General features: G+C 36.7%; 2 protein-coding genes and 1 long non-coding RNA gene across 4 annotated transcripts; 2 read left to right on the top strand and 1 right to left on the bottom strand.

Annotated features, from left to right (window-relative positions):
- Positions 1–223: 223 nt before the first annotated feature.
- On the top strand, positions 224–2638 carry pigx (phosphatidylinositol glycan anchor biosynthesis, class X). The gene is made up of 6 exons (XM_082523400.1): positions 224–392; positions 706–793; positions 885–1020; positions 1153–1366; positions 1793–1893; positions 1993–2638. The coding sequence occupies exons 1-6, from the start codon at positions 320–322 to the stop codon at positions 2128–2130; spliced, it is 750 nt and encodes a 249-aa protein (XP_082379526.1). The 5' UTR covers positions 224–319; the 3' UTR covers positions 2131–2638.
- Positions 2639–3392: 754 nt separating this feature from the next.
- Positions 3393–6386, bottom strand: LOC309700040. The gene is made up of 3 exons (XR_014274553.1): positions 5576–6386; positions 5387–5479; positions 3393–5188 (listed from the first exon to the last, which is right to left on the bottom strand). It is a non-coding gene; the product is annotated as an uncharacterized lncRNA (long non-coding RNA).
- Positions 6387–8142: 1756 nt separating this feature from the next.
- On the top strand, positions 8143–15788 carry pak2b (p21 protein (Cdc42/Rac)-activated kinase 2b). Of its 2 annotated transcripts, none has more exons than XM_082523399.1 (15): positions 8143–8371; positions 9269–9579; positions 9683–9789; positions 9922–10072; positions 10213–10244; positions 10335–10448; positions 10616–10748; positions 10863–10926; positions 12118–12166; positions 13048–13160; positions 13257–13374; positions 13481–13580; positions 13669–13865; positions 14447–14584; positions 14692–15788. In XM_082523399.1, exons 2-15 carry the CDS (start codon positions 9393–9395, stop codon positions 14776–14778), a joined length of 1590 nt encoding a protein of 529 aa, XP_082379525.1. In that variant the 5' UTR covers positions 8143–8371; positions 9269–9392; the 3' UTR covers positions 14779–15788. The 2 variants fall into 2 exon arrangements, with proteins under 2 accessions (XP_082379525.1, XP_082379524.1); XM_082523398.1 differs by having other exon boundaries at positions 9239–9579.
- Positions 15789–15845: the final 57 nt, after the last annotated feature.

Raw genomic sequence — 15845 nt, 5'->3', positions numbered from 1 at the left:
AAAGACGCTTCTGTCTGTTGGGATGCCTGACGTTAAATTTCGGATTTAAAAAAATAATATAAAATCATTTAACTTTCACGTATCATCATTATTCATTTTATTCCTGAAAACTACTTTCTATGTCTATAAATGTTACTAAATGTTTCCTTAAAAGCTTGTGTTTTTCAATCTCTACACAGGCACATTTGCAGGCTCCTTGAAACTACAAAAGGGGCCTTCAAAAATCCTCTTCCGTAAACACTTCAAAGAAGCGCTTAAGCGGTAGTAGCTGTGCTTGAGTTAAATAAACACGCCTCAGCGTTGGCCATTATATTTTTTAATGTATTTTAAACTGTTCTATGTTGTTTCTGCGTTGAGCTTATTCTCGAAATGTCTCTGTTTGGGCGAAAAGGGTACGTGAACTAGGTTTTACGTGAAAACTCGATAGTCATTCAATAAGCTCTCATTATTATTGATTGAAGGTCATTTAAATTAAGTTGTTGGGTTTTTTTGTTTTTGTTTGTTTGTGGGTTGTTTTTTTTGGGGCGGGGCGGTTAAAGTTTGAAGGAAGCAATAGTATTTTTACAGTAGACAAAAAAGTGCTGTAAATATACCCCTGTATGGATAACATGACTTATATAATCTAGCACAGTTTGAAAAACAAATGCACCTTGTTCAAATTCAAAAAGCTTTTACCTGATCAGTGTAACCTGCTAATTTGTGCAGATGAGATTCAGAACCACTGTGATCTTCTGAGGCAGTGGCTTGCGCCCTCATCTGTGAGAGTGGAGCTCAACAAAAAGGGTTTCCACAGGTATTCGGTTGTTTGTTTTCTCAAAAGAAAGCTGTTCTGCCTTTGGGGATGCTTGTCAGGAAAACCAATGATATTTTCTAATATGTTTTAGGGAGGTGACAACTACAGTTGAGTTCAGATCCAAAGAGCTCAGTAGTGTCAAAGTTTTGCTGATTCATAGATGGCCCAGAGATGTCTATGTTGATCCATATCAACTTGCATCCCTTAGTGATCAAAATAATTGGAAGGTAAGATGCCGAGCAACTAGATATAGCATAACACAGTGTAAAATTCTACTACAAACCACAGTCATGTACAAAACATGTGTATAGTATATATATATTTTTTTATTTAATTATTTCTGTGTTAAACTTTGTAAGATATTACTAGATTCAGCCATTGACCTTGAGGTTCCTGCTCACAAAGCTTCAGGATTTGTCACCTATGTGTATCCTTTCTCCACTGGACCAACTTCCAAGTTATTCAAAGTAACAATTCCAATACATGGTCGCTACCACAAGCCCTCGTTTGATGGAAAAATGTTGAAATCTGTTGACATAGAAGTTCCAGAGCTGCTGCTGCGGTCAGAAAAATGTAAGTGGATTCATTTCATTTTATAGCAATTTCTGACACTGTGTAAATCTATACAGACGGAAAACAATGTTAACCAAATGTGATATTTAAAATACAATTTTGTATCATAATGTGTAATGAAACAAATTAACTAAATACATTAAATCAACCTGTTCACAATACAATTTTACCTGACTGCATAATTAAACTAAATGATGTGGGAGCGTAAAAACCTAAATCTGTATCTGTTTTCTATGAAAGTGGAGTGTCAATGAATATTACCAAATTATTTCACTTTTGTGGTTGTGGATACAACAGTCATAGGTTACATACATATAATAAGTTTAGTGATCAAAACTTTATAGTGTGAAAACAAAAACGTGACTTAAAGCCTTTTCACGTTGGCTTTCTGAAACACTTTCTTCTAAAACTATTTCTCTTATCCAGGCGCACAGCTCAGCAGCTTAGAGCCTCACACAGTTGTGGATGCACCATGCACTGCCAGCAATTCAAGCACTTGTTCTTGGGTTAAAGTCAAGCCTCAGCAGGTGATTGTGAACAATATTTCAACAAATCTTGAGTGAAAAGGTGATAAAAAAAAAAACAACAAAACTCAATTATTCGCTTGTTTCCCTTTTGCCTTATAGGATCTCAATCCAGTGAGTTTCCAGCTCCCAGTGGGTGATGGGTCTTTGGTGGCACACGTATGCGGAGGGACTCTTCTTGTCACAATGATCTGCTGTGTGGCACTGTCCAAATACATGTGGAAACATCAAGTCATTTAAATAGCTAAAATTGTACTGGCATTATTTATTTTTTTATCAAACTGACAAGGAAGAGGCACTTTCAGTGTTGTCATCTTATCTGCAGAAATGCTGCAAGCAGAGAACAGGACTAATTGAGATGGGAAAGAATACTGAGATATTGCTGAAACAACAGATAAATGCTGAAAGATATCAGAATTTATCTTTTTCCATTCCAGCTAATGTAACTATGTTTATCTTTGTGAATCCTGCAACCTGTGCAAGCATTTTTCCTGCTATGACCTCATTTTGGGAGGATCATGATTCTTTATCTGTTCAGTTTAGCGCACCTAATTAAGGAACATGTTTTTATCAATTAATTTGTTCAGTTTTGGGCTATTTGGTTGTGATTTTCATTTATTTTTGACTGTAAAATGGGCTATTATAATAACACAATTATAAAACTGGAGTCTACAGTAGTATAATCTGTATTTTAACACTGAATAAAATGTATATAGTTCAGATTGCTATAAATACAATATAACAACAATGTTATCAGTATTCTTTTCTTGTGGCAGTTTAAAGAATGCCATGATGAGGTAAAGGTCATATCCATTTGAGACAGAGTACCAGGTGTCATCCTGTGCCAACGTTTGGATGTTTGATTTATGAGTGACAAACTGTGCTGCCGTGCATGCTGTCAGGAAAAACTAAGTTTTTTATTCTTTCAGCTTATGTCTTGTCTTATTACATCTGTTATCCAATTTTGGTCTCCTACAAGGCTCCATTTGTAGTTGTATGTTCTTGACCCTGTTGGGTAGTGCATGTGGCACTACACAACATGGAACATGGAAACGCCTTCAAACAATGCAGTCAATGAAGAGCCAGTCCAATATTTTTCTTGTTTTGCAGAGAAAATGCTTAGGGTAATTTAGAAATTGTATAATCACATAGTTTGTTAAAAAGAATTAAGTCTGCAACATATTATGCATCACCAATGAGCAAAGAGAGGCGCATAGTCACACAGTGTCAACACAGTAGAAGTGTTTTTTGAAGTCACCCTCTGTAAAATTTAACTAGAACTTTCACCACCAGGTGCAGCATTTTACTAGAAATACTTCATGTAAGTATCAGCTCCTGTGTAGTAAGAAAATGTACCTGAGATCCCCCAGTAAAGATCTGGATATGCTCTCTACCTGAGAGGATCACAACTGTCTTTTGTCTAAATCACATATCAGTAAGAGCACACGCACTGCAAATAGCATCTGCTTCATAGCTATTTTTGACTGGGAAAATTAGCACCAACAGCTTTTATCATACCAGTAATATACTCAGCATCCTCATTAACTCCTCCTCTTGTTTTACTTGATTTCCCTCTGGGAGGTGATGCTGCTGCTGATAACGGTTACTTTCCAGGTGCTTCCTCTGCTTCTCCATATTTCCTCTTCCTCTCATGTTGACTTTCTACACCATCTTGTGGAACAAACTGTTAATACAGAATAGTACGATCTAGCCCTATTTTAACTTCAGTTGATAACTATATGCACAAAATATAGACATTTTTGTTATAAAGTCAGTTTTATCTGTTGGAGTTGGTGGAAACGAGTGTCAAGGGTGATTTGTGACTGAAGGATAGCAGTAGAGTGAAAGTGAAGGTTTACATGATGGTAGAGAGACCTGAGACGAGATGGCACTGATAAAAAGTCAGGAGGCCAAGCTGGTGGTAGCGGAGCTGAACATGTTTAGATTGTCATTAGAAGGGACCAGGAAGTGCACAGTCAGAAATTGAGGAGGATGTTGGGATAGGGTGAGATGGAGGCAGATGACCCACTGTGGCGACCCCTAAAGGAAGCAGGGGAAAGAAGATGAAGAACCTTATAAGTTCTAACTAGTTTATGTTCTAAGTAGTTTATGAACTATACTGCAGGAAAACTAATAAGTAGTTAACCCATCATCTTCCTTTTTCAATATAACTAATATATTATATGTCTATATTGTTTTTCCTCTCTCAAAATAGGCCTTTGTTGTTGTTGTTATAAAAATTTTGCCCTCATTTGGAACACTCTAAAAACTATTGTTTAAGCTCAACAAAAAAAATTAACGCAACAGTTTCCATTAGTCTTTTTGAGTTATGATAACTTATGTTGAAATTAGATTGAACCAACAAACTATATTGAGTTACGGGAATTAAATTATCCTCCATAATCAAAGGTGATTTGAATGACCATTTACGTAATATTTGGTAGCTTAAAAACATATTTTTAAGTTGTTTACTCATAAAAATTATGTTCCTCCAATTACTTTTTCCACATTATTTGAAATGATTTTTAAGTGTTATGTAATTAATTACAGCAATTACAAAAACAATTTTTTAAAGTTCATTATTTAAAATATTAAGTTGCTGATTTTCATCATTATTATCATCATTTTAGCTTTCTCTTTTTTTTTTTTTATTGTAATAGCTTTTAAGAAAGGAATTCATTCAACATTTTTTTTTATCAAATAACTTTTTTATTTTTTTAACAGTAGGCATTTCAACACTTTGTATTTAAAAAGTGAAAATAAACCAGAAATTTAGATTTATACCATCACAGCCAAGTTATAGAATATGCCTTTATGTATTTAACACCACAGAAACAAATGTGTTCAATTGGTAAAAAATCTACTTAGAAAACATTTTGTTGCAGTAATACTTCCATGCAAGTGTTCAGTAAATGTTAACTTTCAATGCCTACCAAACTTTACAAGATCTTGCATCTTTCTATTACACAATGTAGCAAACACCTTTAAGATCAATTTTACACATACAGGATTCAAAACAGTTAACAATTTTTGAAACAGAGTCAACATCTTTAACATAATGATGGTTCCATCAAGGTCAAGGAACAGCTTCTGAACAACTTCAAAAGTATATTTGCATTAGCTCAGATTGAGAGCATATATTATGCCCATGAGCAAAACACAGCACCTTGGGAAATTCTGGCCCTCCATTATTTTTGTTTCCTCCACCACAATGGTTGCAGTCTTATGGTTAGATCCAGGGGTGTACCGGTCACTGATGATGGCAGTTTTCATCACCTGCCTTAAGTTCTTTGGTGTCCTTGTAAAGCAAATTTTAAAAAATAGGTTAGTGAATTATAGATTAGACTTTTATACTTACTGAATCTTAATGAATTCAGATGATCAATGGAACACACACACACACACACACATACACACACACACACACACACACACACACACACACACACACACACACACACACACACACACACACACACAATGCTGAATTACTTACACCAAACTCCATGAAAAGGTCCTCGTCCTTCTCTCCAAGGAAAGTGATAAGGCAGCAGATGGCTACTTCTCTGCGTGTTTCAATTGTATTGTGCTATTTAAGAAAAAATAAAGTGTGAGTATAAAATACATGGGTGACTGACAACAAAGTGCATTTCAAAGCTACCCAAAGTCTAAATAGTTGTCCTACCTCTAGAAGCATGTCCTTGATCTGCCTGATTCTCACTCCCTTAGCTCCTCCCCTTGATAAAATGACATCCATCAGTTTTGGGGTGCAATTGTCAAGTGTAGCCATTCAAGGCTTACAGTGGTTATTCTCTTGAACTCCTCCTTTATCTGTAGACCACACAAACAGAAGAATTAAACCTTGCAGACTATTAGCTATACTGCATTAATGAATGCTGTAATACATTATTTAAAGAGGATAGAAGTGATCTAAGGCTACCCCAAGTTTTGAGGGAACAAAAACAATCTTGGTGAAGACAAGGGAGACTTCCCCACCATAACCGTGGTGTAATCTCTAATGTTTTAGCAACCCTGTTTTTGCAGAGGTTTCGAATTTACACATTGTTCACTCCCAGCCCATTTTGTAAAAAATGTGTCCCAACTTAACAAAGCACTAATGACCCTACATTATCACACTATACTAACTGCTTACATAAAGTCTTAATATTAAGTAGATTCACATTGTTAATGCCAGAATAATGCTATTTGAATGACATTAACAATATTTCACACAATCTGATTTAAAAAAAAAAAAAACCCAAAAAAACAAAACAAAGATAGCTACAGCTCTTAAGATCAAGAACAATACTTACTTTAAGCTGTATCACAATACTAACCAAAATCATTTACAATGTAATATTACGTATAGGTCATGCAAGTTTTATAAAGACATAAAATAGGTGAGCCAGATGGAAAAAAGAAGCCTCTAGGTTATCCCTCTGACAAAACTATTCAGAGTTTAAGGCTTCCAATTTTGGTAAAAAGAAAAACAAAATCAGCCTAAGATCGAAATTAGATTGCAATGTGTAGCAAAACTTTAACCACGCTTTTCCTAGCCACAGTTGCACTCTCTAGCTGAAGACTTTTGTCAAATGAAACTTTATAAGTCTTATCCTCTGCTGTGCTAAAGTTTAGAATGGCTAGCATTAGCTACATGTGGTAGTGCAAAGTATTTCCTTATCTGTATGAGCATCACATCATACACAAATCCACTACAGGTGACTAGCACAAATGCTTTGCTTTGGTAGAACTGTTATTTGTAAATGAAATGTTACTTACCTTGAAATGTCTTTTACAAAAGCTTGCACCATGCAACTCAACATGTGTGAATTTGCCCAGCTAGTTAAGTCGGTAGGGGAGGGAATTTGAAATCAGAAGTTACAGTGGAAAAAAATAAGTTATGTATTAAATTTCTTTAAGTAATTACAACTTGAATTTTATTTTGAACCCACTAACATTGGGATTTAATTTCAAATTACATATAAAATTAATTTAATGTAATTACCAACATTATTATTTCAACACAACCCAAAAAAATAAAGTTTGCAACTTAGAAGGTCTATCTTAATCAATAAATTAGAATTTTTATGTTGCAGCCATGGATTTAATCAAGTGGTGGTAAAAGGCCTGATGAATTACTTTTTAGAGTGAATGAGTCTTTGTTACTTAACATAAGTCTGTACATTTTTCTGTCGTTTCTCACAGCTTGAGAAACAATGATGCGTGTATAGAAAGTAAATTTGCTAGTATGTTATTTGCTTTTTTTCATTTACGCCATAAAAATCTGAGTAAAATTAGGCTTTCAAAATTAGGCCATTTAAAATTTCTTAAGGCAGGAAAATAAACAAACGTTACATTAATGTCAGATTAGTGAGAGAAACCTGCCACATTTCATTCATAATTTACAAAATAATTGCTCTGCAGCTGGAAAATTACATCTTTAAATGCTGAACTACATTACCTTAAACGTCCACTTTAATAGGTTTCAGCATGTTTCACATTTTTATTATTCTTAATGCTTAAAAACGTGTTATTGGAGCTCCGGGTATGATCCGTGTGGTTTTGCACACGGGCTCTGATTTTTCCTTTCTTTCTTTTTTTTCTTCTTTGCTTCAGATAGCTGACTGTCTTCGCCATGTAGTTAATGTGTTGTCTTGTGTGGTTAGCGTGTAGTGTCAGAACAATGAGGCGACTGCTGTCTTCAGGTACAAAAAGGAGTGATACACCTGCTGCTGTCAGACCTGCAGATATCAGGCTGTGATGTTCTCCTTTATAGTGGACAGAAATATTTGGAGTGGCTCAAATAATTTGTGTGGCATCTTATTGAATGCAGAACAGCTGATTGTTCTGTAAATAGTTTGAAATGGTTATTTAAAAAATCAAGGTAAAAGGTAAATGGATGCAAATAACTTTGTTGTTTGCAAAACTTGTGCATAGGATTTTAAAATTGACAATTTATATTTGCATTTAAAATTATGAAATATGATTCATTAAACAAGTTTGTGGTTGTTACAGTAAAAAATATAACTTTTTTCTACTCTGATTTTATGTTTTTTGTCTGATTTTAGATCAATTGTGTTAATACAGCATGTCAAAATGAAAACATAACTGTAAACTCAGTTACTAACTTGAAGAAGTAACTAGTAACTATAATGAATTACTTTTCAAAGTAACTTGCCCAACACTGGTTTTCACACACCATTCATTTGAAACATTTTATTGAACAGGCCAGGGCTGGGTCGGTAGTTCCGCTTCCCCTTCGCCATAGCGGAATTATCCAAGGGCCGAAAAGATAGAAGAAAAGTTGCACTGTAAATAGTTGGAATAACCTTTGTACTAAGTTATTTATACGCCGGCTGTACCACCGGGGAGCCCTTGTTACGGGGGAATAACTTTTAAAGGATATACAGACGTTTTGCACACCGTCGAGGATCGTTCTGGACTGAAGTTCCAATCAAGTTTAACTGGTGTGGATTCTCCGGTAAGCTTCTCTGCTCCTGCGTCGCCTTCTTTAGCTAAATAAAGCTCATTTGTGCGGAATAGTTTGTGAATTGGTATGTTTAGTGATTTCTAAAGCACCGCTTAACAGTGTTATTTTTGGCGGATCATGGGGAGGAACCTTCAAGCTTGGTTGTCAAGTTAGCGTTAGCTGAAAGCTCTATTTAAGGCTTGCAGTCGCTGTTATAGCTTGCTAATGTTAGCTTCTGGCTAGCACACTTGTTGGCCAAGTAGTTATCCTAGCGTTAGCCCGCTAGCCGCCCCTGTTGTTACTCTCTTGAAGGGCATTTTGAGTAGACATTACAGTAGGAACACCGTTATATGGAAATATGTGGGTCATTCATGAGGTTGTGCTCGTACTTTATAAACCTTAAAATGAAGAAAGTAGGTGCAAGCTTTTCATTTTTGTGCACTAGATAAGGAGCAACTTCGTTCTTTGATTGTCATCTGGGCTCCTCTTCCACCTTTCAGATGTTAGAATACGAACTGATTATTCGAGTTAGTCTGCTGTGTATCATGCTTATGTTTATTCTTGGGTACCCCTGTCGACTCTATGCGCAGTTAACTTTGTAAAGTTGGTGCAGCAGGTCTCTGCAGCAGCTTTTTCACAAGTACAGAGAAAGTGTGATGTCTCTGAAAACATGTCAAGCTTTGTGTAGGCTTTTCTGTCTGCTCAGGGTTCTTACGAAACATTACACCTTCCAATGTTCCTACTTATTGAACCTCTGTAGCAAATTTAACTTATTATTTTATTATAGAGGGTGCTTGCTTTCTTGTCACTACACCCTGTTGTATTTCTAGCTTTATTACAGCGTAGTTATACTCTTTCATATATCTGTTTTTTATCCAGGTACTTCTTGGTGTTTTCTTTCTCCTGCAGTGCATGAACACACTAGTGTCTCATGCTGATGTGAGCGCCGCCTTCCTCCCTCACCACTTACTATCCTCACACGCTGTATTCCTGTCCCGGTTAGCCCTCTGAGGCTTGTAACCACCTCCTGGCCATGTGTGATAACGGAGATCCTGAGGATAAACCCCCTGCCCCTCCGGTCAGGATGAGCAGCACTATCTTCAGCACTGGCTCTGGCAAAGACTCACTTTCGGCCAACCACAGCTCTAAACCGCTGCCTTCTGTGCCTGAGGAGAGGAAGCGCAATAAGATCATCTCAATCTTCTCTGGGGCTGAAAAAAGTGAGATAAAAAGATTAAAAGTTTGGCCTAAAATAAGTTCAAGTCTAGTGTTTGTAGCGAGTGTTGTCCTGGTCAATTTGGATAAAGGTTCATTTAATTTCAGGTGGTAGGAAGAAAGATCGAGACAAAGAGCGACCAGAAATCTCACCGCCTTCAGATTTTGAACATACCATACATGTTGGGTTTGACGCTGTAACAGGGGAGTTCACGGTGAGTTCGCTGTTTGGTTATTTTCATTTTTCACTCACTAAACTCTGCTCTCTTGTTACCAAAGCACAGCATGTCCTTTAGATTAGAGCTTACATTATTGGACACATTTTCCTTTCTGTTTTTAATACATAGGGTATGCCAGAGCAATGGGCTCGACTACTCCAGACGTCAAACATTACCAAGTCAGAGCAGAAGAAAAACCCACAGGCTGTGCTTGATGTCCTTAAGTTCTATGACTCTACAGGCAACGGTCGTCAGAAGTACCTCAGCTTCTCATCCTCTGGTGAGAATGTTATGTTTTTGGTACCCTATTTAGGGGTAAACTGATCAGTGAGTGTCACAGCTTAATGACACTCAGACTTTAAGTTTTAAATTGACTATACCTCCATGGTTACTAAAAACACACTTTTTTTAAATTCACAGAAAAAGACACATTCACAGTAGGGCCTCAGTCTGTAAGTATCTTGGGACTTTTAAAAGGTATTTTTTTATGTATTTGTTTTGTCTAATACATGTTAACAAAATCTGCTGTGACTTTATACAAGACTGCCAAAAAAGGCACTGAACCCTCATCTCCAAACATCAAAGACATAGATGATGATGACGATGATGAAGCGCCTCCACCAGTTGTGGCACCAAGACCAGAACACACAAAGAGTGTAAGTCACCTGCCAGATGTTGGCCTTACTGCGTAACGATTATTATCAGAATTCATTATAAGATATTTTTATTTCAACTTCTAATTCTAATGATTTTGTTTTTCCTTTTTTAAATAACAATTTAAAAATAATCTTAATCTTTGGCTAATGTTTGTTGTATTTTGCAGGTATATACTCGCTCTGTCATCGACCCCATCCCTGCTCCAAGCACGTGTCCGGACGGAGATGTGGCCTCCAAGGCTGCAGACAGGCAAAAAAGGAAGGGCAAGATGTCAGACGAAGAGATCATGGACAAACTGAGTAAATTTTTCTTACTTCATCATTAGTCTCGCATAAATACAGTAGACATAATTCATTTTTCCTGTCACTTCCATTTGCCATTTTCTTTTAACACGTTTTAAATGTGGTTTACAGGAACCATAGTCAGTATTGGGGATCCCAAGAAGAAGTACACCCGATATGAAAAGATTGGCCAGGGGTGAGTTACTTTTTATATTACAGTTTTAATTGTTTATGTTATAAAACAGGCAGTTGATTTTCAATCTTTATTGTCCAGACCTAAGTAAATATTTACAGCGAATAGCCTTTTTGATATCAGATTGTAGGGCTTGATCAATATTATCCATTTGCATATACATAACATTTCGAATGACTGAAATGCAAAATAAGAAAGTGAGGAAGCGATAGGCAAAACACACTTGGTCCACGTTAGTAGTGCTGATACTGAATAGTTTATTCGTCAGAGGCCGCTCTACAAGTTTCCTCTTGGGAGCAAGTGTTTGGAATGCCACAAGCAACGTAAAGGAGTAATTCACATCTGCTTGTAGCTGTATGAACAAGTTTGTTTTTAAAATGGACTGTTATATTATCTTGGCAGGGACTGATACATTAACTAATAAATAACAATGAAAGTTTGTTTGCTGTATCTGAAAGAAACGGTATCAGTTGATATGCGATATGAGATTTTTAAATCACCAGAGATTGGTATTGTTTAGTCTCTTGTAGATACTCACAATAGGAGGAGCTGAGTTTTAAACTGGTGAAGTTATTTACTGGCAAATTTTGCCAGGAGGGCGGTCTTGTCTGTAACAGTTTCACCATTTCTAGTTTGACAAGTTCTTTTTTTCTGTTGTGAAAAGGCCCTGGAGCAATGTTACCATGAGAAAAAATAGTAGTAGACTAATAACTTTCATTATTAATAGCAGATGTGTCATATTATTAATGTTGATTAATATGTTTAATGTTTTAAAATCCCTTGTTTCTCCAGAGCAGGATTTTTAAAAGCTTTTTCCAGAAGGTGTTATAAAAACAAAACAGTATAGCAGTTTGACTCTGTTTTTACTTCTGATCATCCCACCCAAAAACAAAGTGAAATTTCACAACCAGCTTTTAGGTCGGAGAATCTTCAGCATCGGGTTTCATGTCAAAGTTTAGTTTATAAGATTGACAAGTTATTTATAAGTTACACATGAATACTTGTTTTTCTCAGGTAGTACATTCCTAATCAAGATGTGATTCCTCTCAACTCATACAAACATAAATTCTCTTCAGTATTACTGACCTTAAGTAAAACATTTAGTGAGTAAAAATGCATTTGAAGAATAATTGTGAGTATATAGTTTCTTAGAATATGTGTTGAAGTAAATAAATAATCTTCCTCTTTTTACAGGGCATCAGGAACAGTATTCACAGCCATTGATGTATCCACAGGACAGGAGGTAAAGACTAAATCAGTAATGGACTAGGTGGTGTCAAAAAAAAGAAAAATAATATGGATCATAGCAAGCGGGGCTGAGTGACAAGCTAAAGCCATTTTTGAAAGGATTGGACTGCACCTTTTGTTTATTTTTTATTATTCGCTTATAAAAATGATTGTGAGGCAGCTGGTAGTTACTAAAAAGATTATTTGGGTGGTAATACGTAGGTGCACAGTTTTAGTTTATAGTGAGCAGATGAACACTGAACATGTTGTAGCTAGAAAGAGCTTTTAGGGAGTTTTACTAGAGAGATAACATGGTGAAGGTGTTCAGGTGGTACATTTGAGACGTTGCTGTGGAGTGAAGTTTGTAATGATCTGGGTTGCCAGGAATTTTGTAAGTGTTGTGAGTAGTTGGCTGTGTAGCCAGAATAACAGGGAGACCCATCCAAACAACTTTAAAGTGAGAACTGCAGTGCATTGGGTCTCCATCAATGCACCTGACAAGTAGATCTGATGAACGATGTACTTTATTTATCCCCAGAAATGATAAATTATTGTGTCATAGTAGCCACAAATATGAAAAACAATCTAGCTCAATAAAAAACAAAGTTTTATTATTTTAATTGTAGCAAACAAAAAATGAAGAAGTTGAATTAAGTTAAACTGAGCAAGAGCTATCTGTTATGCAACAAGAAGTATCTAAAGTCCAGCATCTGCACCAACCACTAAATCCACTAAACTGCTTAGAAACTCATTTTATCTCTTAAAGGCATATGCGTATGTGTTTTTTTACTTTGTCTTTCATAGGTTACTGTGTGACGCTTTACATTAGGAGGAAACATTTTTGAATGTTAAACCTAGAGTGAACTAAAGGTCATATATGTTTTTTCACACTGCCAGGTCGCCATTAAACAGATCAACTTACAAAAGCAGCCGAAGAAGGAGCTGATCATCAACGAGATTCTAGTGATGAAGGAGCTCAAGAACCCAAACATTGTCAACTTTTTAGACAGGTGAGAGTGAACGTAAACCTACAGCCTGGCAGGTTTTTAAACTTTTTTACAGTACTTTTTGTCTGATTGTTCACATGCGTTTGTTTTATGTGCCAGTTTCCTGATGGGGGAGGAGTTATTTGTGGTGATGGAATATCTTGCTGGTGGCTCGCTGACAGATGTGGTTACAGAGACCTGCATGGATGAGGCCCAGATAGCTGCTGTCTGCCGAGAGGTACGTTACATTTTGCAGTCCTGTAAAACAAACTGACCCCCACTTTATGTAAAAGGTATAATAAAAAACGCCATCTTTCCCTCTCTCAATTCTTTTTTTCACCCAGTGTTTACAAGCATTGGATTTCCTACACGCAAATCAGGTCATCCACAGAGACATCAAAAGTGACAATGTGCTGCTTGGGATGGATGGTTCTGTCAAGCTGAGTGAGTCCTGTGCTGTAATTATGATAAATATTGCATTGTTAAATCCTTCCGGTGTAAATTGTTTCACTCTTCTTCATGTCTTCGACAGCCGATTTTGGCTTTTGCGCCCAGATCACTCCAGAGCAGAGCAAACGCAGCACCATGGTAGGCACGCCTTACTGGATGGCTCCTGAAGTGGTGACCAGAAAGGCTTATGGGCCTAAAGTAGATATTTGGTCACTGGGTATTATGGCCATTGAGATGGTTGAAGGAGAACCTCCCTACCTGAATGAGAATCCACTACGAGTGAGTGCAGAACACTTTCACACATTTTAGTTTAGACACCTTTAATATAGTGTAGAGCAGCGTAGGGAAATATATACCATTTTTAAATGAAATGTTTCCAATTTATTCATCTGTACAGTGTCTACAAGGTCACAGTAAATCACTTAAAACTGAATCGGTGATTTGTGTCTGTCGGACTTTTGGTGTAGTTAGAAAATAACTGTGGGCCATAGACTCCCATGATTCAACAGAAAAGCAGGATAAACACTTGCCTTTGTTTATTTTTAACGTTTTCTGATTTTACACCCTGCTCCTTTTTACCACTATAATGAACTTTATTACCCTATATTTCACACTTTGCTTTTTCTGACTTTGTCGCTCTTGGTCTGTTTACTTTATAAGTGACAAGCTTCACTTCTTGTGTGGAATGTGCTCATGTGGATTGGAATATCCCCAGGCAAATATAGAAAGTTGTGCAGCATTAACTTTTGTAGTACATTTCCCTCTCAGCCAGTTTGACTTGATTCATTTCCTTTAAGTGTGTTGTTTCCCAAAACTCTGCTTTTAAAGTTTTTGTTTGTTTGTCTCTTCCCCTTTGGCAGGCATTATACCTAATTGCTACAAATGGCACACCTGAGCTTCAGAATCCTGAGAAGCTGTCTCCAATTTTCAGAGATTTTCTAAACCTGTGCCTGGAAATGGATGTAGAGAAAAGAGGCAGTGGCAAAGAGCTCCTGCAGGTTACAAACGATTCCAGTTATTGGCTACTCTTTGAACTCTTCAGTGTTTTACTATATTTGTGTTTCAGGCCAGTAATATTCTCTTTTCACATCCACATCTTTTTCAGCATCCATTTTTGAAGCTGGCGAAACCCCTCTCCAGTCTCACACCTCTCATCTTGGCAGCCAAGGAGGCCATGAAGAGCAATCGTTAGCTGATGAAAGTAGCTATCCTGCCTTCCCATGCTGTGCACAGATATGTGCCAACTATTTAGATTTTGTGCCAGACAATAGGCTGAGAGTGGTGTGCCACTCTTGATGCACCAGCCTTATAAGCCCTGACAAACCTCACTGTGAAGAAGACCAAAAATCTAGAGCACAACCCCACCGCTGTCCATATGAACTCTATTCATTCTCAGATGTCAGAAGACAAGTCAAACTCAAGTGCGTAGTATCAGAGTCGGGCATAGTTAATTTTGTACATCAACTCTTCTGGTGATAAGTTAGGGCTAGGCTTGTATTTAACTTGGAATGAAGAAGATGCCTAGTTCTACTTAGTTTTTTTTAATCAACTGCCTTAAACAAATGCAAAATGTTGCCTAATGTATTGTTGATTGTCTCAGTGTCTCTCTTCCCGTGATTTTTACTACCTTTGTAATTGATCTTTTCAGCTTGTTGGTGTCTTAGTTATTTTGATACTTGAATTTTATGTTTGTCCCCCTTCTTGTCACATATTGTCTCATTCAGTGAACACTTGTGCTATTTCCACATCCACCCATTGTTTAAGGACATTTCTTTTATTGGTTTTATAGGAAAGATTTCAGTGGAGTCATCATCATGAACATGTGTTGTGATTATGTCGTTCTACATTTGTTACACACAACAGAGCTACTGTACCTGTTCTTCCCCTGTATCTTTATAGTCTCCTGATACCAGAGGCGCACCTTACAGGTAAATTAAAATGTTAGATTGACAGGGTTTCTACTTTCTTCTCTGTTGTTATTAAAAATGAGTATTGTATGTTGAACTTTGTCCTTTGTGTTCGTGTTGACTAAACAAATGCTCTTGTTTTTCCATGTGTATATTGTGTACTTAACTAGTTTGAAAAACGTGACCATATGATACTGGTTGGATACAAAGGCTGGTAAAGACAATTTGTTAACGGATTCTCTTCTGGACAACTAACAACTTTGTCTGCACACTCAAATAAATTCAACTGTTTTTACTTTTGTGATTTGGATGTGAATGTGATTGATGTGTAAAGAGATCATCCGTTACTTCT

The sequence above is a fragment of the Aulonocara stuartgranti genome (assembly GCF_965226115.1).
Source record: "Aulonocara stuartgranti genome assembly, chromosome: 23".
In the NCBI taxonomy this organism is placed as follows: domain Eukaryota; kingdom Metazoa; phylum Chordata; class Actinopteri; order Cichliformes; family Cichlidae; genus Aulonocara; species Aulonocara stuartgranti.
Note: the sequence above shows the minus strand (reverse complement) of the source record. Positions and strands in the feature narration are given on the sequence as shown.